General features: G+C 35.4%; 1 protein-coding gene and 1 non-coding gene across 2 annotated transcripts; one reads left to right on the forward strand and one right to left on the reverse strand.

Annotated features, from left to right (window-relative positions):
* Positions 1 to 9,281: 9,281 nt before the first annotated feature.
* On the reverse strand, positions 9,282 to 9,974 carry LOC136208099 (probable WRKY transcription factor 40). Its single transcript, XM_065998933.1, is given in 7 exon segments — positions 9,282 to 9,364; positions 9,367 to 9,405; positions 9,520 to 9,607; positions 9,609 to 9,634; positions 9,707 to 9,757; positions 9,760 to 9,834; positions 9,869 to 9,974. Coding segments are annotated over 7 exon segments (468 nt in total).
* Positions 9,975 to 21,786: 11,812 nt separating this feature from the next.
* On the forward strand, positions 21,787 to 21,893 carry LOC136210163 (small nucleolar RNA R71). The gene has a single exon (XR_010677871.1). It is a non-coding gene; the product is annotated as a small nucleolar RNA R71 (small nucleolar RNA).
* The last annotated feature ends 481 nt before the right edge of the window (positions 21,894 to 22,374 follow it).

Consider the following 22,374-nt stretch of genomic DNA (forward strand, 5'->3'; position numbering starts at 1 on the left):
CTTCTCGATCCTTCTCTTGCTGAGTCGTCGTTTTAGTTGATACGGCTTCGTTTTGAACTCTTGGGCCGAATGGTATTGATGTGTTGACTTGGGCTTGACTTCCACTTTATGGGCCTTTGGGCTTTTTAATCTCAATGTCTTATACACAATTAAACTCAACATTGAACAAACACATTAGTGTAATAAATCAAAGCATTTTAAATTTAATGTGTTAGAATATTTTTAGCATTACTTAAATAATTTTGTCAAATCAAAATCATGTGGAAAGGTGTTTCAACAAACTCCCCCATTTTGATGTTGGCAAAAATATTCAGTCGAAGAACTCAGTGTTGAGCTCCCCCATGATAGTTGACCTTATTTTATCAAATAACTCCCCCGTAAGGGTTGAGCTACTGACTTAGTTTTACTCTAAACATTTCAAGGTTTAATTGAGTAAGTCTAAGGTCAGTTTTCAGAGATAGGTCAGCTCATGGAACATATTCTATTTAACTCAGTTTTACGCGGAAGGTTTAAATATCAGAGAGTGCTGAGTATGCTTTATTCAATGAGTTTTAGTTAAATGGACATATAAGAAGTGGTCAACATGCATGATCAACACAGCAGACATATCATCAATTAATATAGACAGTGTAGCACAGTTGATTTAATGAAGATGCGTTTTAACAAATTATATTAATTACTTAAGTAAGCATCGCATAAGAGTAGTCATTATGAAAGAGATAGAGATGCATATAATTTGTTTTGAATTTAAAGTCAGCACAACAGGGTTCACAAAAAGAACACAGATATAAAGGTTCAAAAACAAAAGCTAGCTATCCTAGTCAATACAAGTTAAGCTACTTTTGTTTGCCCTTGCCCTTGTGTTGCGGCTGACTAACTGAGGCTTGCTGAGTTCTTGGGGCTTGTTCTTTCTCCCCCGTTTTGCCATCATCAGGTTTGGGAATGAAGGTGGCTTCAATTGCAGCTTGAGTTAGGCGTTGAGAGATGCCTTTAGCTTTTTCGTGCTTTCATTCATTCCGTCGAAGATAGGAACACCATCATCCACACTGGATCGAGGAATTCCAATAGATTCAGCACTCAGCATACTCAAAACAGCGGCTTGAGACTTGGCAATCCAGTGCATGGTTTCAGTGAGCATGGCAAAGGCTTGATGAAACATCTTTAGCAAAGAGGAGTCATAATACTCACGCTGATCGTTGATTTTGCGCACATTGCTGAAAGTTGCTCGAGAATACTTCAGAATCTCATTGGTTTTAAGCTCGTCAGTTGCCATCTCTTGTCTGTTTAAGTTTAGCAGACATACAGCCTCGCTAATTTGCTCGATGGAGCATTGAGAGGAGGTGGAAAGCTGGTGATTGGTTTTCTCTTGCTCAGTGTGAAGCTGGCTGAAGAGATGATGTACTTCGGCAGAAGTGGCATATGCTGAGTTCACAGCTAACAGTTGATGAAACTCCCTTTGTAGTGAGTTTATATGGTTGACCATGGTCAGCTGGAGTTCGGCCAGCTTCATAATAGAGTCCTGCCTGGGCTATTGAGATTGTAGTGTAGTCATGACACTCAGAAGATCCTTCATACCTTTGATCTCGGTGAGAAGCTGAGTGACAGACGAAAATGGAGTTGTCTCAACAGTGTTAGATTCAACGGCATTGGTACTTGATTGATGGAGGTCCTGGATGAGAGCTTGAGCTGAGTCAACAATTCTTCGACCAGACTCAGAGGCAATGAGGTAGCTAAAGGATCCATCTTGTGTTGGCCCAGATGCCGGAGGTGGAGTAGAACCGAATAAGGGCAGTGTCTGGTTCTGCTCATCATTAGAAGGCCCAGCATTATCAGCAGCTGGCCTAGAATTTGGATTGTCAGTAGAAACTGACTGAATCTGATTCTGCTCATTGAGTTGGGGAAGTGGAGGATCAGCGTCCACCTGAGCAAGAAATTCCTTAGCTTGCTCAACAGTTTGAGGCGAGGAATCTTCGAGCACTGGCTCGGTATTCCTTTGGTTGGCAGAAGCATCTAAGTCGGCATGTTCCTTTGGAGAAACAGAGGCTTGATTTTCTTGAGACTCTGGTTGAGACACAGGTGGGTTGGAGAAATATTTAAGATGTACCTCACTAAGGTCAGTGATCTCATCTCTCAACGGTGAATCACCCATGAGATCAATAACAGGTGTTCTGAAAGCTTTCTTCTTTCTGAGTCTCTTAAGCTTTGGAGGAGTAGGGTCACACGGAATAGACTCAATGGAGTCAGTTGGTGAGGCATCCCTTTGAACAGCAGGAGCATCTACTATGTGCTCAGTTTCTTCTTCATCAACCAACTCAGTGTTGATTGGTTCAGGATGCTCATCATCTGCTGGTTCCTCAGTGTCATCCTGACCACTTTCTTCTTCATCAAACTCATCGTCCAGTTCTTCTTCCTCTAACTGGTCATCCAACTCTTCCTCGACAAACTGGCCACCCAATTGGTCATGGTCTTGTTCTTCCTCAGCCTGTTGCTCAGCGTCAATCCCTTGACTCTGTGTATAGTGTGAGTTAGGAGGAACGACGATATCTGTTGGCTGGGCATCAATAGGTCTCAACTCAAAATTGAGCTTCTTCTTCTTCTTCTTTAATGGTTGGTCATCAACCTCTCTTTCTTCTGTCTCAGGTTCAGCTTGCCTAGGTCATTTCGAAGCTGACCTAGATCCACCCGGACTTTGCTGAGTTTGCGGCTTTGTTCCTTTACATACAACTTTGATCCTCTTTGGGGTAGAGGCAGCTCATTTAGATGTGCTTTTCACAGCTTTCCTCTTTCTTTGTGTTCTGCCCTTTATAGTCACTACCCCCTCAGCGTTTTCTCCCTCAGCGTTCTGGACAGCTTCTCCTTTTCCTTTCTTCGCCACAATTGGTAGGTCATATGCCAAACCAAATAGGGCAGCAACTGTAATTTCGGTTCCCCGAACTTGGATTTTCGAAACCGTGTCCACTTTGTGATCCTGGAGGATTCGAGTGATGAAGGAGCCCAGCCTAAGGGTTCCTGTACTTCGTAGAAATCCACCGATGATGAAGACAGGCATATTTATCGGCGTGTAGGTCAGCATGTGCCATATGAAACACTGCTCGAAGTTGGTTGCTGATTTGGTGCAGTTGATTTTTGGGTAGAGGAAATTTGTCAGTATGTAATGGGCCATCTTTTGATGCTGACCCATGGAAGTGCTTGAAATTTCACCTACATGACCCTCAGGTTTACAGAAGGTATGAACGTAGTCGGTTTTCTCATGGTCACCGGATTTACGAAGTATAGCTCCTTCGTTTTTCAGTTTGAACAGTGAGGCTAGATATGCTGGGTTGATGGAGATGTTCTTTCCTCGGACATGAGTCGCTAGGTAGTTCCTGTTATCATTTGCGACTTTCAGGTTGGCGTAGAATTCTCGTACCAACTCAGGGTAAGTGGGATCCCGAACTGAGAACAGCTCGATCCAGCCATTGTTCTTGATCCACTCACAGAAAGGCTGCTCGGCATCCACGAATCCTTGTGAGAACCACCACGAGTGGTCAATCTTCCACCCCCTCACACTCTCGAAGACTTGAGTGTAGGTGCGTTGTACTACTTTCTTACCCTTGTCCTTTTGCTGCTGTTTCCCTTTGGAAGAGGTGGCTTGGACAGCTTGAGCTTTCTTGCTCGGCGTAGTAGCTCCAGCAAGATTATGCTGAATAGGAGAAGTGGGATTGTCATCGGAGCGGTTATGGGAGAGACCGGCTGTTGAGCGATTTCCGCAAGTGCACGGTATACGCTTGTAGTAATAAAAGATATCGATCCCACATGGAACGTTTTTTAACAAAAACTTATTTTGAATTGGTTAAATATACTTTTAAAATTTATAATAAGGAAAATCGTTAAATCGGATTTGGTTTTGAAATTGCTAGAATGAGAATTAGATTAGAGTATGAAAATGTTAGAAAATGCTTCTAATTAGGGGTGAATTTGCAAGACACGAACGTTTAGTACTTTTTAGAAAAGTAAACAAATATATTCGTTTGCATTAAGCAAAGAAAACAACTTTAAACTTTGTATAAATTATGACGATGAAATAAATGACGGAACCTCTAATTTTTAGGCTTTGAACGCAACAATCCTCCTAACTGGTTTAGATTGCTTCCTTAACCAAATTAAAACTCTACCGAGATAATAACTTGTCTAAGTGTTCAACAAAGTTTCCTTGTAAAGATTTTGAATTAAACTACGTTTTAATGAAAACACCAGCAATCCACTTCGGATCCTTTACCAAAGTGCTGCATAAAAATCTATCGAATAGAACAGACTTTATTAGATGAAATATAAATTGATACAAGTTTACAGAGAACAAGGAGCATGAAAACATTCGACGGCGTGCAAGTGAACGGGTTGTCAATCCTTTCCTTGGGTTTCGTTAGAGTTTGTCAGGCTCAGGGGCGGATTCTCTACTCAATCTTCTCGCTGAATTTTCGGAATAGAGACTGGTCTATCTACTACCAAAATGAAAACTAAATTTGAACAATGTCTAAACGCTACTGTGTTTGTTATTATTGAATAAACAATGTGTGTACATCATATTGCTTTGAACAGAAATGAAATCTAAATTTTGAATCACTTGACTCGGAATTTCTGCATAAGTTCTATACTAATCTCTTTATTCTATATATCTTCAACTCTCCATCAACTCTTTATTTATAGATGTTGAAGAGTCGTGTTTGAAGTGTCGTGTCCGTTGTGAAGGATCGTGTCCGTTGTGAAAGAACGTCTTTATCCACCCGAACGAACGCGTTTCTTGGATTTTAACATGTGTTCATTATACTTGGCAGAATTTCTGCACTTACCGAGAATGGCAATTCTCGGCCGAGAATGGGGGAGCATTTATTTGGTCTTTGGACAAAGGGAAGGAGATCTGGACGAACGCGTGTCGCGACCGAGAATTGTGGATTCTCGGTCGCGGCTTTCATTAAATTCTCAACCGAGAATTCATTTCTTTAACCGAGAATTCGACATTTCTTCTGTTTCTGACCTCGTCTTTGTCCATGTTTTGGTGTAATTTGATCTTCGTCGTTTTTAACTCCTTTTATAAGGTTTTTATTCTGTTTTTGAGCTCTTTTCGTTCCTATTTGGATTTTACCAAATATTTATGTACCTTACAAGAAAGAAACATATTCGAGAGTACAAGTATTCTAAACAAGTATAAATAGCATGAATTTGTAGCAATATTAATGTAATTATTGATGATATATTAGGTATATTTTGGGCTTAACAAATCTCCACACTTAATCTTTTGCTAGTCCCGAGAAAAATTTCACTGAATTTATTCTTTAACTAATCTCATTATAAAAATAAAACATATATCTCTGTATTATCTTTTTAATTAGTTAAGCCGAAAATACTAACTTCGCATGGCAAATTTATACGCAAAATATCAAACTAACTTAGTATAAATATGATATATCATTCGTCTTGTATTTTCAATTTTGAATTGAAGCATTCGGGACGATATAAGCACGCATGTTATTGAGTCTTTCGTCTCAAGGCATTTTAAAGCACAAAATTTCATTTCCCAAACCTAAACTAATATATGAGATATATTAAATTTAAATAAGTACTTAGGATTAATTTATTTACTTGGTTACGCCCGAGGTAAGGGTGGTCTTGATCGTAACCTTATACGTATTTTATTGTTTTGTGTTCGCTTAAGAGGTACCAACCATGCCATGGGTGGACGCAATCGTTACTTTAAACTTAAACACGCTTATTTTTTTGCTTTTAAACGTTCCTTTCATACCTCGATTGTGATAAGGGTGGTCGCAACCGTGGCCAAAAGTAAACGGTACTTAATTTTCTTCCCTTTCATACCTCGATTGTGATAAGGTTGGTCTCAATCGTGGCCAAAAGTTAAGAATTCAACTAATTGATTAATTAATATGAATTACAAATTTGAATTGTAACTTGGGAAAAAGAAAGATAGCACATTCATCCTATATTGACTTAAAATTCAACATGTATTATGGCTAAAGTTTCCTTGAAAACTTCAATTGGTGTTAATGTAAGACGAAATCAAACCGAGCTAAAATTGTTAGTTCAATTTAATGCCTATAAACATAATTGAAAATTTAAAATAAGATTTATTGTATCATGAATTTCATGATATAAAATAGAGATTGAAATAAAGAAGTTTTTACTTAAATACATTTACTCGAGACAATTTTTATACTTAAAATCGTATCGGAGATTTGTGAAACATTTTGAAGAATATTACCCGTATAGAAATATCATTTCTATAGATAATGATAATCTAAAAAATAATAATCATTGTAACTTATTATTAAATTATAATCATATGAAAATGTCAAGTTAATGAAAAATAGTGTGAAAATAAAATGTGTTGCAATATATGTTGCATTTGCATAAAAATTATTCGTTGCATTTAGTATTTGTGCTTAAAAACTAAAAATGATATATGTATATCTCCTCCCACACTTAAATTGGACCATGTCCTCATTGGTGCAAAAATCGACATAACATAAAAAATAAGCACGAAATAAAACATACGAAATAAAGATAGAATATTAGCAAATTAAAATCATTCAACATAAAATTAAAAATTGTACCAAACATATTAAAAAGAAATATTGTACCAAACTTTAACAAGATAAAAATAAAAATAAAGAAAACAACCTATGCATGAGGCGGGGAATCCGGCGGTGTTGGTGAAGTCTCCACATTTCGGCAACGGAAAAAGGAAAGCATCCGATACCGAGTAGATCTATGCTCGCGCCTCAAAGTATTGAGGTTGTCATTCATCACCATGTTGTTTTCCACCAAATCATCAATTCTTAAATTCATTTGACGATTATTGGAATTGATTTGGTTCAAAATCCTCCGCAAATCCACCAGATCATCCTCACGAGGTGCTTAGGGTTGTGGTTGAGCTTGTGGTGCATCCTCCTCGCCTTCCGCCTCGCCTCCTTCTTCGGTACCTACATATTGAGAACTTGAAGCTCCTCCACCCATAGTTCCACGAAGATAGGCAATACGGGAAGCATATGAAATAAAGACGGGAGGAACCGAAGTAAGCAATAAGTGAGCCCGCTCAAGTGCCGAGATGTCCAAAATTGGAATATATCCATGGTAGGTGGACATGTCATAATCGGCCAATTCACCCCGTGCTCCCAACACAATAGCCGTGATAAAATTACAAAGAGGGACTTGATTGGTGTGAGCCCTCGAAGCACGGAACAAATTATCAAACAATATACCAATGCTATCAACCCTCAACCCTTTAAACAAACTATCCAAAACAAACAAATCCCGAACTTGAATCTTTAAACTCTCAACACGACCAAACAAGGAAAAACTCAAATATTTGTGAAAGAAGAACACACAATTGTCCTTAATCAACTTGCTTGAAGTGTTTTTGGAGTTAAAACTATCTTGGTCCGAAAGAGTTTGCCAAACAGAATCATTATCAAAATCTTTAGGCTTATCATAAAAATCAGTAGTAGGGAAACCAAACATGTTTCCCATTGCCTCATAATCGATGGTGTAAGTCACACCATTGTTCCTAAAAAAGATTGAAGTCTTCTTCTTGTTCATGGTCAAGGTGACCAAAAACTCCACCATGTATTCATAAATACGGGGAAAACGCACTACACCATAGATGGTCTTTTGCAACCTAAAATACATGTGTTGCTTATAATGTGTTGCACTTTTTATGATTTTTTTGGATCTTTTGCAACATGGTTTATGGTATGTTGCAAAAGACATGTCAAACTCACATAATTTTGAAATTTTAGAACACTAATTATAAAGTGTTGCAAGAGATGTGTCAAAATTGAAACACTTTTTATGTAAATAATCTTTCTTAATTCTATTGGATGCAAAACGACGTCGTTTTGTATATTTCAGGATTAAAAAAATCATAAAAAATAAAATTATCTTAAGGGGGAAACTTTTGTGCTGTGATCAACGTTATCAGAACCGGACCGGATGATTCGTATTGGTCGGATCAGATGACGTAAAAAAATAAATAAACAATATTTATATATATTAAATATAATAATTAATTTGAAATTATTTTTATAAATAGAGTTAAAATCCACTGCAAAAAAAAGAGGTATTAGTAAGCAAAATTTAGTAAGGGTATAAAATACTTATTAAAAATAAATTCTCAATATTTTTAATAAGCATAAATTCTAATACTATTTAATTAATAAGCAAAACATATTTTTAATAAATTTTATCAAAAATTTCCCTTATTAATTCATTCTAAATTAAAATCCTTTTATTTTCTATTTTAATACCTAAATTAAAACCCCTTAGAAATTGTAATACAGAAAACTGAAACACTTATTAATTATAATAATAATACATTAATTGATTAATTGCTTATTACTTGCTTTTGCTTTTACTCTCCTAAATGTTCCCTCCATCGATTTTTCATTCCCTCCCTCACTTTTGGTTTCCCTCTCTCTTTTCTTTTCGTTTCCCCCTAAAACCCAAACCTGGCTCACTCGAATTTGAGACCATATTTTGATTACAGCAAAATGAATCGAGCAAATAACCTTATGCAGGCGAATCCCACTTTTCAGTCGATCTGTATGATCCATTCTTTGCCCAATTGTTTTTTTGTAAAAACCTAAAACCCTGATGTGCGGTCCATTCTCTGGTGTGCGTTCGGTCATTCCCAATCCCTTGATTCTCACTCCCTTTGGGTTTTCTACAGGTACTTTTTGAAACACTTTCATTCCCTCTTTCACTTTTCTTTCCCTCCCTCTTTAATCTAGATTTTCAATTGCATTCTCAAAATTACTGCAGTTCCCACTTTCAATAAAATTTCTGGTAAGTTTTTGCTTCTTTTAGGTTATATATAAGTTGGAGAACCAACATTTGGACATTGAGTTATAGTTTCAAATATAAAGAAAAGCCCTAGAAATTTGTAACACCGATTGATATTTTTGGCATGTTTATCACTTTGACAACTTGTGATAATTGGAAATTTCTTTGCTAAATGTGAAGTTTTTCGTCTTTCAGTATGGGGCAAAATTTTATCTGTTTTTGCATAATATCTATAAGAGGCAGTAGCACTATTAACTAATGTTTTAAACATCCCGAGCATTCAGTTTAGGTTTAGACAGCTTAAATGTTAGATAAACTTACCAGCTTAGCCTAAAGCTATTTAATATTATGGTCTTAAATGTGAAATTGGGATCTTTTGTCAAGGAAGAATCCATCTGTTCCACCAAGAGTAAATGTTGGGCCTGATGAAGTGAAGCTAAGCAAGGTACTTAACCAAGAGTTAGGTTTCTGCTTCCCCCTGATGTTGCATCTGTTTGTGATGGATGTGGGTGATTATGTTCACCTTCATATTTGCAACTAACACTGATTGGTCTTCAATGCTTCTTTGCACTTGAATATCGTAGAAACAAAAGAACTATACTTTAGAAACTAATAATCTCATTCAGATTTATCACAAAAGAGTTATTTTATGTATGATCTTGTGTCCAATTGCATTTGAAATTATCTTCTTTTTAACAGAGCAAGTAGGAGCAAATGAGCACTTGAAATAAACTCTTGGTGAAGGGTTATCTCATGTGACCTTTTGACCATATTTTCCTCCATTGATATCCATCTTTAACAACTTGAAAATCAATTAGAATTCAGTTAATTATGAGTAAAGCAAAAATGTTAACAATTCCTGTTTTTAAAGGACTTACTAGGCTTGTATCAGATGGTTCGGACTTGACATAAACTCTTGAAATCTAGCTTTGATAACTTCTTCTCTTTGGCTTTTACAAGATTTTTCGTCAGTTGAGCTGCTTTCAGAATTACCATTCATAGCTAATGTGTTATCAATAATTGTTGTTAGTATTACTGCTCTTAGATTTTCTTTTCCTCCATAGACTAGGCTTCTTATCTTGATTCTTGTTCATATAATCCACCAATTGGCTTCCTAAAGCATTATAGTTTTCACACATCATAGACTAGGCTCCTTATCTTGATTCTTGTAAACTTTAAGCTTAAATTCATATTATTTTGTAAACGTTAAGCCTATATTGGTGCTATTTTGTACGTGAGGCCTAAATTGATGCTATATTGTAAACGTTAAGCCTAAATTGATAATATGTTGTAAATGTTAAGTCTATATTGGTGCTATTTTGAACGTTGAGCCTAAATTGGTACTTTCTAAAAAACCTTAGGCCTATTTTGGTACCTTATCCCTATATAGTAAATTTTATGTGTTGTTCTATATTCTTTTGGGATGTTCTATCTGTGTCTGTGACTGACTTTAGGATTGCTGTACAATACTCATTATGACATGCAAAAGGTGTTTGACATTGATGATTTACGTGAGTTTTTGTTATGTTTTTCCTGATTTACAATACTCATTATGACATTGAATATTTCTGTTTTGATATTCTTGACAAATTCTAATGATCATAAGCAAGTTGTGGATGAATGTGTTTGTTAATTGTGCATAAGATTTCTAGATTTTTTCTCATTTTCTTTACAATTTGGGTGACAGTTAATTTGGGGTTTTCCAAAATGAATAGACTAATCAATTTGGGATGGAGGGAATATTAAACGTGTTAACTTTCTGTTTACCTTAATTTTTTTTAAGGTTTGTACTAAAATCTTAGTGTATGGGTAACTAATTTGAGCTCTAAGATAAACATGTGGAAGCCAGTGTATTAGAATTTTGTACCCTGCATTGTGCTCCTAAAGATGATTCCAAGCTAGTTGATCTCTTGCATGAGATCCGTGTAACTGGAAGAATAAGATAACTGTGCTCCTAAGGATTCTATTTCTTTCTCTCAACACTATGAACAAGATGTTAAACACAAACTGTCGAGCTTAGAAAGCTGAGCTGTTACAGCCTACAAAATTATTAGTAGAATTTAGCAAGGTGTTACCTTAAATAATTAGTAAACTGCTACAGTTCTGTTTCCAGAACTAGTATCCATTTCTGGTTCTAGAACTGGTATAAAGTGTCAATCTAATCTAGTGTCATCACAAAGAAATCATCTTCACATGCATATCAGCAAATCAAATCCAAAAGTCTCAAAATTGAAGAAAAATGGAGACTGAAATTACCAAAAGCTTGATCATCCCAATCTCTTTACTCTTAGCTTTTGTTATTTCTTAGCTTCCTATATTCCGAAAGGGTTATTAAGAGTCCTATCTTACACACCCATTTTCTACATCTTTTTCCTCCTTCCCTGGTATTCATCCTCTAGTTAATTCTCTCCTTCTTCATCACATGGATCGCTTCTTTCAAGCTTCTCCTCTTCTGTTTCAATAGAGGTTTTCTCTTTTCTAGTAAAACCTATTTCGACTTTGTCTTGGTTGCCATTTTCCCTATCAAAATGAAAGAAATCAATGGAACCTTCCAATTTCGATATGAGTTGCTTCAGCTACTTGACAAGCCATACTTAGGTGTCTAGATTTGACCTTTTTATGAAAAAATCTAAAACATATGAGAATAATTAATAATATTCAATAAATTTGGTGTTTGCATAATTTACATTGTTATGCATATACATAATCCATATATTTCACTCAGAATTCTGCCTAGTTTTCTCAATTGTCACTTGTCTTAAATCTAATGTTTGTGTATTTACCTTGGCAATAACAGTTCGTCCTTTTGATAAGTTTTAAAACTTCAAGGACCTTGTAGCACACCTTTAACTAATTCTGTTTACTATTAACTTTTTTATAAACATTATATTAGCATTTAGAATGGTATTGGACCTCTGTTATTTCTTTCAGCCGTAGTAAAATTTTATGCATTGTTTGTAATATCGTATACGTATACAGGACTAGAGGATCCCATTGACCGAGGAGAAGCAAATTCTCAAAGAAATAGAAAAGCTTGAGGGGACAAGGGACAAAGTAATTGCTAACTACTATGAGAGCAAAGATTCGGGATTCAATGGGCCAGAAAGAAGCTATAGAAGACCAGGTCAAAGTAAGAATCCTGAAATTTTGGCTCTGTTGTGCTAAATTTTTGTAGTTTTTCTAGCTTCTCTCGATCAGTTCTTGTGATTAATTTATGTTATAATCAGAATTGCTCGGTAACTTGCTAATTAGTTATATTATTGTAGCTTATGGGTTCTGATTTGGATGGTTTTTTTATAGTGAAGGTTTTTTTATAATGAAATCAAGACCTCACGGTTTGAGTTTCAGCTGTGATCTAGAAGAAGCACAAAGCATTTGAAAATATCAATTCATTAAGGCAATTACGTGATGAGGTATGTTTTATTATCAACTATGTGAAACTCTGTTTTTGTATGTGAAACTCTGTTTTTCTCAGTACATAAATCTGTTTATATCTATAGTCTTGTTAATTAATGATTTTTAACTGATTTCACTAAGTAATGTTTTTTCTAAACTTGTATGGTGTATGTGCCAACTCAGTATGCTGCAAAACTGTTTATAGAGTAGTAAACAAATGGAATTTTGTCATAATGAAGATCATATGGCCTATAGGACTCTAAGCTTTTAGTAGTTGTTAACCTTGTGGAAATTAGTACATGAAGCAAAATTGTTTAATAAATTGTTTTGTTCATAGTGAAAATATGTTGTCCCTCGAAGGCTCTTGTATAATAAACGTCCTCAAAGTTACGGTATTTGTAAAAAAAGGCCTATGGGTTGGTCCCTTCATCTTTCTTCATAGTCTTGGCACTGTTTTGTGCATTCTTCATTTGTAACAACTGAAATAATGTAGTTTCCATCTAAACTCTCTGAGTAACTGGTAAATTTAGCTGTCAAAATTGGGATTTAATTAATTTTGTCTCATCTCTATTAGAATGTCCATGTTTGAACAAGTGTTAGATGTTTGTTGCTTACATTTTTGCAGTTCATGATTCTTCTGGTTTTACGCATACTCTTCCAGTCATCCTTTCTGGAAACAATGTCATTTCCTTCCCACTCCTAATGGTAAGGAAAATTAGTTGAAATTTGAATGAAATGGCACTTGTATGAATGCAAATATTAACAAGTGTTTTAGTGTGGTGTGGTGTGTGACAGTTGATATTTTTGCGAATTGTTGGGATTGTTATTCCAATTTATGTGATGGTGAGAGTTGTAGCTGCTATCCAACGTCAGCGCTTTCAACAGGTAAATTCCTTACACTCACAGTATGTAAATCTGTAAACATTTTTTACAGTCCTCAATGTTATTGAGCATCGTGTATATATTTGTTTGATTAGGAGCCCCCACCCCTAGATGATGAAGAAGCTGAGCATCAGAGCCTGCAGGAATTGAAGGAACAGTCGGCTGGAAATGTTTCTGATGCCTATGTAGAGGAATTAACAAAGATAAAAAACCAATTGCAAGGAGAAATGGAGGAGAAAGTTATCCAACTTGAAGAAGCAATGGAGGAGAAAATGAAACAAGTGGATCAGAAAGTGAGGAAGAACTTGGCATTAATCATAAACAAATTGGTAGAAGTTAATCGCAATCTCAATATTGATATTGAGGATATATATAGTGGCATTTCAAATGAAAATGAGAATACTACTATCTTTTCTAAGGAGTTTGAAGGATAAGTTACATTATTACTTTATTATACTTTTTATTATGTGTTTTGGATCATTTGAGAATTTTAAATTTCATTATTAACATATTGTGCTATTATGGATTTGTAATTGCAATTAAGGGTTTTTTTATGCTATTATTTAAATTCAAAAATTTCTTAATTTTTTTAGTGTTGCATATGTTAAAGATTATGTTGCATATATTAAAGTGTTACATAAAAAACCATTAAAATTTTAAACACAAAGCGTTGCTAGGAACATAATATAAAAGAGTTGCTAAAAAAATGTTAAATTAAAGAGTTGCTTAAAAAGTGTTAAATTAAAAAATGTTGCAAATTGTATATGAAAGAGTTGCTTGAAACAAAAAAATGTTAAATTAAAGTGTTACAATTCTATATAAAAAGAGTTGCAACTAAAAAACAATGTTGCATAAAACTTGTTGCAAAAAGGTTTAAAAGTGTTGCTTATAATTTTATTCGATAATAGTGTTACCTGATCTACGATAAAGGCAACGCTTTCATTTAAGATGCTATAGGATAGGAAAGTGTTGCCACAGATATGTGTAGCAACGTTTGTATCGATGTTGCTAAAAATGTGAAAAAATGTTGCTTAAGACATCTTTAGCAACGTGCGAAAAAGCAACTCGCTTTTCTGACAAAAACTGTTGCCAAAACTTCTTTAGCAACACAATAACGACTTTAGCCAACACTTGCTTGGTGTTGCAACAGACCATCTATGGTGTAGTGACGCATAGAAACGAACTCTTGCCAACCCAAAGCTTCAATAAAAGCATCAATTCTAGTGGAGAAGTTTAATGCTCTTACCGAATTGAAGTCAAGGAAGTGCATATCCACAAACTCTCGTTTGGAATTGGAAAAGTGAAGAAATCGAGCGGCTTCCTCCTCCGTTTCGATATCGAAATAAGCTCCGCAACGAATACGAAGGCGATTAGCTTCCGTAACCGGAGGTTTTTGACCCACACGCTTTTGTCTAGGCATGGTAATGGTGGTGGCTAGGGTTGTGGAAAGAAAAAGAAGAAGTGAAAAAGAGAGAGAAGAGCAAAGGATGAAGATGAAGTGAAAGGGGTAAAATGAGGTAATGAATTGAGAAGAGAGAAAAGAGGGGAAAGAATAAATTGGGAAGAGTAAAAGTGATATATGGGGAAGAGTTTAGAGTAAGGGATTGGGTAAAAAGAGAGGTGATGTGAGGTTTGTGTAAGGGGTAGGTTTATATAGGGTGCAATAGGTAGATGTAGAGGTAGAATAGGAATAGGAAAAGGTGTGAAAATAGGGCAAAAATCAGAATTATTATTGCCTGCAGGTCGCGTGTCGCGACCGAGAATGCTGAGCCGCGATCGCGGTACGCGAATTTTAGAGAAAAATTGGCTTTGAATTCGGCCGTTTTTGCTGGACTTACCGAGAATTTTAAATTCTCGGTAGAGAATTGGTCAAAAATGGCGTTTTTGGTGCCTTTTGACTTGCTTTGTGCAATTTTTTTGGTAATTGTTGTCCTGAACCTAATATAAATTGTACCTGCACTTAAAAGCTAAAATAAATGGCATTAATTGTAAGAAAAACCAAAGGTTTAGCCTTAGTAATTGGAATTAAAAGGAAATAAATGGTATATGAAGAATTAATTAAACTTAAATGCTCATTTATGCATACAAGTTAAAAAAACTATATTAAGTGCATATTAAGTTCATATTAATACATATTAAAGACATGAATTAAATCAATTGAAAGAATTGGGAAATTTTAATGTATTGAATCCAATGAATTAAGTTTGGAAAATTGGAATATGTGTTGAATAAGAAATCATATTAGGTTATCTAAACATTTAATTATCGTCATTTAACCAATATTTGCAACTATTAGAAAATAAATGAACTAAAACGAAATAGAAAAGGTAATTTATTAATCGAACACATATGTACAAAAATAAAAATAAACAATTTAATTACAACAAAATAAAAGAAATATATACAAAATAAAATTGAAAAACCTAAACTATTCTATATATTCATCCCTATCGAGCGGGATTTCTGTGGCCCTATAATGGTCAATTTTTAACTGCACGAAAGCTTGACGTTCCGGTGCAGAAAGAAAATGCGGGCCCGCACGAAAGACACGTTTTACGAGTCCTTCGAACTCTAAAAACTCATAGTCTATTGTCGAGAAGAATTCATCATCACTCCAAGGAACATCAATGGTACCCTTGGTACCGAGAATTATTCCATAGATTATATTGCCGAACCCAATCTTTTTATCCTTGGATCGAGAAGCGGCGATAAGACCCTCCATCAGAATTTTTGAAGAATCCACTGCATTCCCCTGGAATATATCTCCAAGAACATATAGATCGGTGTCACGGACCACACTACTAAATGTGCGACCGAACAAACTGTGACACAAGAATTTGTGTAAATACAGCATGGAGTTTGAGTGAAAGGAATGATTATATGCGAGTCTGGGATTGAAACGCCAAAAACCAGTAAGCATTCTCCAAATGTCCGTGGATGTCATGTCTTTGCCAGGATGACGTTTGATTGTATCCCTCGGGGGAAAACCAAACCAGGCCTGCAACTCTGGATAGCCAAAAGTGAAGATTTCGCCATCGCGGTGAAAACTAAGACGGACCCGACGTTTGTTAATGAAACGAACGGTACAGAAAAATTCCAGAATCCAATCGCCAATGATTGGAAATCGCATTTTGGCGAATTTTGTCCACCCTAAACGTTCCAAATAGCGACTCATGTCATCGCTTATACCAAGTTGATCATTCAAGAAGTCATCCATATATAACATTCCAACAAAGAATGTATAACGGAGCCTCCAGTAGCGTCTTCCTTCATCGTGATTGAAGATAGGAAATGGCGCATCATATCGTTTGGACAAGTCTGGACGTTTGTTGCTTGAAGCAGCATTTTTCTTTGAGGTTTTGTGTTTAGTAGGCATGGTAAAGAACTAAAGAGACAAGGTTTCTGTAACTTAGTGAAAAATGGTGTTTGAAGAAAATTAGAAATTTGATCTGACAAAGATGAAAAGAATGTAACAGAACCATGATCTTCAAGGACTTATTTATAAGAGTTTAGGATGAAATGAGGTGTTGTTTTGATGCGAAAAGGCATAAAATTATACCTTTCTAAATTGAAGAAATGTAATTTTTCGTTTATGAAAGGTTTTGTCCATAGGTTGAAGATGATTCAGGTCTAATGTTGCAAAATTAACGCGTGTCGCGACCGAGAATTCAAAATTCTCGGTCACGACACGCTGATTTCCTTGCGGAAATCAGGCGTCGAAACCTATCTTCCGATTCTCGGCCGAGAATTTAATATTCTCGGTAAGTTCAGAAAAAACCTAACATATTTGGACAATTTTGAAAAGGAGAATTCTCGACCGAGCATTCCAAATTCTCGGCAGAGAATCGTCTGAAACTTCAATTTTGAACTAATTTCCTAAAATCAAATCTAAAATCATGAAATAAACATATTTTATGCATCTAAATCATAATATAAAGTCATCTAATCATAAAAATGGCATGTGTAAAATAAAAATAAAAAAAAAAAAATAAAAATTTAACAATTAATTAAAAATAAAAAAATGGAAATGAACAAAAATGTAAAAGAAAATAAAACAAAATAAACTGTGTTAGAAAAGCTAAACAAATTATACGTCAGATAATCTTGTTACGAATTCAATTCCTATATTCGAAATATTTTCGTAATAAATTTTGCATCGATTACCATTAACTTTGAAACGAACTCCGTTAGGTCTTTCAAGTTCTAAAGAACCATAATCGAATGTTTTGACGACTAAATACGGTCATATCCATCTGGACTTAAGTTTTCCTGGAAATAAACGAAGCCGTGAATTAAATAACAACACCTTATCCCCAACATTAAAGTGTTTGACTTTAATCTTGGCATCGTGCCATTTTTTCACTTTTTCTTTATAAATCTTTGCATTTTCATAAGATAGATGACATAACTCATCTAACTCATTTAAGTCGAGCAAACGTTTCTTACCTGCTTGTCGTAAATCAAAGTTAAGTTCCCTAATAGCCCAATAGGCTTTGTGTTCTAATTCGACTGGCAAATGACATGCCTTCCCATACACTAAGCGGTATGGAGTCATTCCTATTGGCGTTTTAAATGCAGTACGGTATGCCCATAACGCATTATTGAGTTTAGAAGACCAATCTTTTCTTGAAGATGAAACTGTTTTCTCTAGAATCCATTTGAGTTCTCTATTAGATATCTCCGCCTGTCCATTTGACTGAGGATGGTATGGCGTTGACACGCGGTGGCGTACTCCATATTTTTTCATAAGCATATCAAAACTTCGGTTTATAAAATGGGTACCTCCATCACTAACGATGACTCTTGGACAACCAAATCTACAAAATATATCGTCAAGAAAATTAACAACTACTCTAGAATCGTTTGTCGGGGTTGCAATTGCTTCAACCCACTTTGAAACATAGTCAACAGCGACTAATATGTAAGTTTTACCATTAGAAGGAGGAAAAGGTCCCATGAAATCTATCCCCCACATGTCGAAGACTTCGACTTCTAACATGGTTGTGAGGGGCATCTCATCTTTCCTTCCTAAATTTCCTGTTCTTTGGCACTTATCACAACCAAATCTAACATTCAAATATTCTACCTACTGTTTTACTAACTCCATTATGTCCTCCATAAGAGCTAGAATGGCATTCCGACATTATGGATTCATATTCATTTTCTCCAACGCATCTCCTAATTATCCCATCACCACAAGTCTTGAACAAAAAAGGATCTTCCCAAAAATACTGTTTAATGTCAAAGAAGAATTTCTTCATTTGTTGGAAAGTTAATCCTTCCGGAGCAATATTGGCTGCAAGATAATTTGCAATATCCGCATACCATGGTGACATGACACTTTTTATTTGATAGAGATGTTCATCAGGGAAATGATCTCGTATACCGTTTGTTTCACCTATAGGACCGTTTTCATCTTCGAGCCTTGATAGATGATCGGCGATAAGGTTCTCGACTCCCTTTTTGTCTTTGATTTCTATATCAAATTCTTGTAATAATAAAACCCATCTAATTAGACGTGGTTTAGCATCCTTTTTAGCAAATAAATATCTTAAAGCTGCATGATCAGTATAAATAATAACTTTCGAACCTAATAAGTATGACCTAAACTTATCACATGCAAAGACTACAGCTAACATTTCTTTCTCTGTTGTGGTGTAGTTTAATTGTGCACCGGACAGTGTGTGACTTGCATAATAAATGATATGAAGTTTCTTATCCTTCCTTTGACCTAAAACACATCTGACAGCTAAGTCACTTGCATCACACATAATTTCAAAGGGTAAATCCCAATCAGGTTTAGCAATAATTGGTGCACTGACTAAAGCTGTTTTCAATGTTTCGAAAGCTTTAACGCAATCTTCATTAAAATCAAAGGTTGAATCTTTCATGAGTAAATTAGTAAGTGGTTTGGAAATTACAGAGAAATTCTTAATAAATCTTCTGTAAAAACTGGCATGTCCTAAAAGTGACCTTACTCCCTTAATAGTAGTTGCAGGGGGTAATTTTTCTATTACTGAAGTTTTTGCTCTATCCACTTCTAATCCTTTTTCAGATATTTTGTGACCTAAAACAATTCCTTCGTCAAGCATGAAATGACATTTTTCCCAGTTTAATACTAAATTTGTTTCTTCACACCTAGACAAAACTTTATCCAAGTTCTTTAGGCATGAATCGAAAGAATCTCCATAAACTGAAAAATCATCCATAAAAACTTCCATGATATCTTCAATGAAATCATTAAAAATCGCAGTCATACAACGTTGAAATGTTGCAAGTGCGTTACATAGACCAAAGGGCATTCTCCTATATGCAAATGTTCCGTAAGGACACGTGAAGGTTGTTTTATCTTGGTCATCCGGGTAAATATATATTTGAAAGAATCCGGAGTAACCGTCTAGAAAACAATAGAAAGCATGACCAGCTATCCTTTCGATCATTTGATCAATGAAAGGTAGAGGAAAATGATCTTTCCTAGTTGCTTTATTAAGGTTCCTATAATCTATACAAACCCTCCAACCAGTGGTGGTTCGTGTAGGTATTAATTCACCTTCGTCATTCCTTACAACTGTTATGCCTCCCTTTTTAGGTACACAATGGATTGGACTAACCCATTCACTATCCGAAATAGGATAAATGATTCCATTATCTAGAAGTTTAGTAATCTCATTTTGACTACTTCTTTCATATTCGGATTTAGGCGTCTTTGCCTATCCGCTTTAGGTGGCTTATCTTCTTCTAAGTGAATTCTGTGCATTACGATGCTCGGATTAATACCTTTTAAGTCTGAAATTTGCCAACCCATACTTTCTATCCTATTTCTAACAACTTCTTTCAATTTCTCTTCTTGAACTTGTGTTAATTTGTTAGAGATAATTATAGGTAGAGAATCGCCTTCGCCTAAGAAAGCGTACCTCAAATGACTTGGTAATTCTTTAAGTTCTAATTTAGGTGGAACTATAATTGAAGGCGGAACTGGTCCAGCTTCTCGAATCAAAGGCTCTAGGTCCTTATCTTCTAGTTCCTCACTCATTATAGGTTCTATTATTTCCTCTTTTTGAACAATGTCATTTACACATTCTTCAATTAAATCAAGTTTCATACAAGCGAAATCCTCCATAAGATATTTCATCGCTTGATTCATATCAAACTCGATCTTATCGTCTCCTATTCGTAAAACTACTTTCCCTTCCGACACATCAACTAGAGCACGTCCCGTGTTCATGAACGGTCTACCAAAGATTAGCGGACAATTTACGTCATATGCAAAATCTAATATAACGAAATCGGTAGGAAAAATAAATTTATCAACTTTAACTAAAACATCCTCAATTATACCATATGGTCTTTTAGTGGTTTGATCCGCTAATTGCAAAACCATATTGGTACGTTTGATATCTTCTTCTAAGCCTAACTTATTAAAAATAGATAATGGCATCAAGTTTATGCTTGCTCCTAAATCACAAAGACAACTTGGGAATTCAATATCTCCCAATTTACACGGAATGGTAAAACATCCGGGATCTTTGAGTTTGGTGGGCAAAGTACTTGACACAATTGAACTGCAATCTTCAGTTAGTGAAATGGATGAAATTCCTTCCCAACTGATTTTCTTTGAAATTAAATCTTTGAGGAATTTACCATAATTGGGAATTTGCGTAATCGCATCCATAAACGTCAAATTAATATGCAAATTCTTAAGTTTGTCTAAAAATGTTAAAAGTTGTTTGTCACAGTCCTTATTGCGGACTTTGTGTGGAAAAGGTGGTTTGGGTACAAAAGTTTTTGTACTTGAGTCAATTTGTGCATCTTTTTTATTTAATGTATCTTCTTTGGACTTTGGTAAAACAGTTCCTGGCAAAGTTGAATTTCCGGACCTAAGTAATTTTTCCCTGAACAAAGAGTGATAGCCTTTACATGCTCTTTCGGATTTTCTTCCGTATGGCTGGGAAGACTTCCCTCTTTGCGGGATGGAATTGATTTAGCGAGTTGTCCAATTTGAACCTCCAAATTATGGATGCTAGATGATTGGTTTTTAATAAGCTGATCGAATTTATTCTCGATCCGTTTAAAACCATCATCGTGATTACTTATTTTCCGCTCATAGCATCAATAAATTTGTCGATTTTAGAAGATAAATTGCTAATCGTATCTCTTGATTGATTTTGATAATTAGTGGTACGATTTTGATTAGCATTAGAATTATTATTATTATCTCTCCAGTTAAAGTTAGGATGATTTCTCCATCCAGGATTATATGTATTGGAGTAAGGGTTATTAGGTTGGTTTTGCCATTGGAAAAAATTTACCTGTTCAATTTCGCTCATACCTTCATAATCCTCATCTGTTTGGATTGGCTTACCATTAGGATCACACGGTGCCATAAACCTATCAATTTTGTGCGATAAGGCAGAAAACTGGGCTTGCAACATCGCGACTGGATCAAGATTCACTATACCTTTAACTGATGACGTAGTTGAGGATGATGGTTTCGCTATTGGTATGTGTCCACGTTCCGCGGGCCACATACTGTTGTTGATTTCCATTTCCTCCAAAAGTTCTCTTGCTTGGGCAGATGTTTTCTTCATAAATAACCCTCCAGACATAGCATCCAATGAACCTCTAGTTGTAGGATTTAGTCCATTATAAAATGTTTGCATTAAAAGTTCAGCGGGCAATTGGTGGTGTGGGCATAAACGTTGAAGTTCTTTAAAACGTTCCCAAGCCTCATAAAGAGTTTTATTATCATTTTGAGAAAAAGATATTAACTCTTTAATGACTCTTGCGGTTTTTGCTAAAGGAAATTTTTTTGATAAAAATGCTTGGGCTAATTGCTCCCAAGTCTCAAATGATGCGGCTGGTATAGAAGTTAACCATTCTTTGGCTCGATCCTTCAAAGTAAAAGGAAAAAGGCGAAGATTGATTGCTTCCGCAGTCACATTCGGTATTTTAAAAGTGTCACAAATTTCTAAGAAATTTGTCAAATGAGTGTTAGGATTTTCGTTAGGTAACCCGTAAAATGTTACGTTATTTTGTAACATATTAAGCAAAGCTGGCTTAATCTCAAATTGATTTGCATTAATTTGGGGTCTAACTATACTGTTCGTTACACCGGCCACTCATGGCCTAGCGTAATCCATATGTGTGGCCATAACTTCTGGCTCGGTAATTCTAGTTTTTATTGGAGTTTTGTTTTTCTTTTTCTTTTCTTTCTTGTTCTTTTTAAGAGTTCTTTCAATTTCTGGGTCAATAGGATCTGGTGAC

This window comes from Euphorbia lathyris, chromosome 10, assembly GCF_963576675.1.
Source record: "Euphorbia lathyris chromosome 10, ddEupLath1.1, whole genome shotgun sequence".
In the NCBI taxonomy this organism is placed as follows: Eukaryota; Viridiplantae; Streptophyta; class Magnoliopsida; order Malpighiales; family Euphorbiaceae; genus Euphorbia; species Euphorbia lathyris.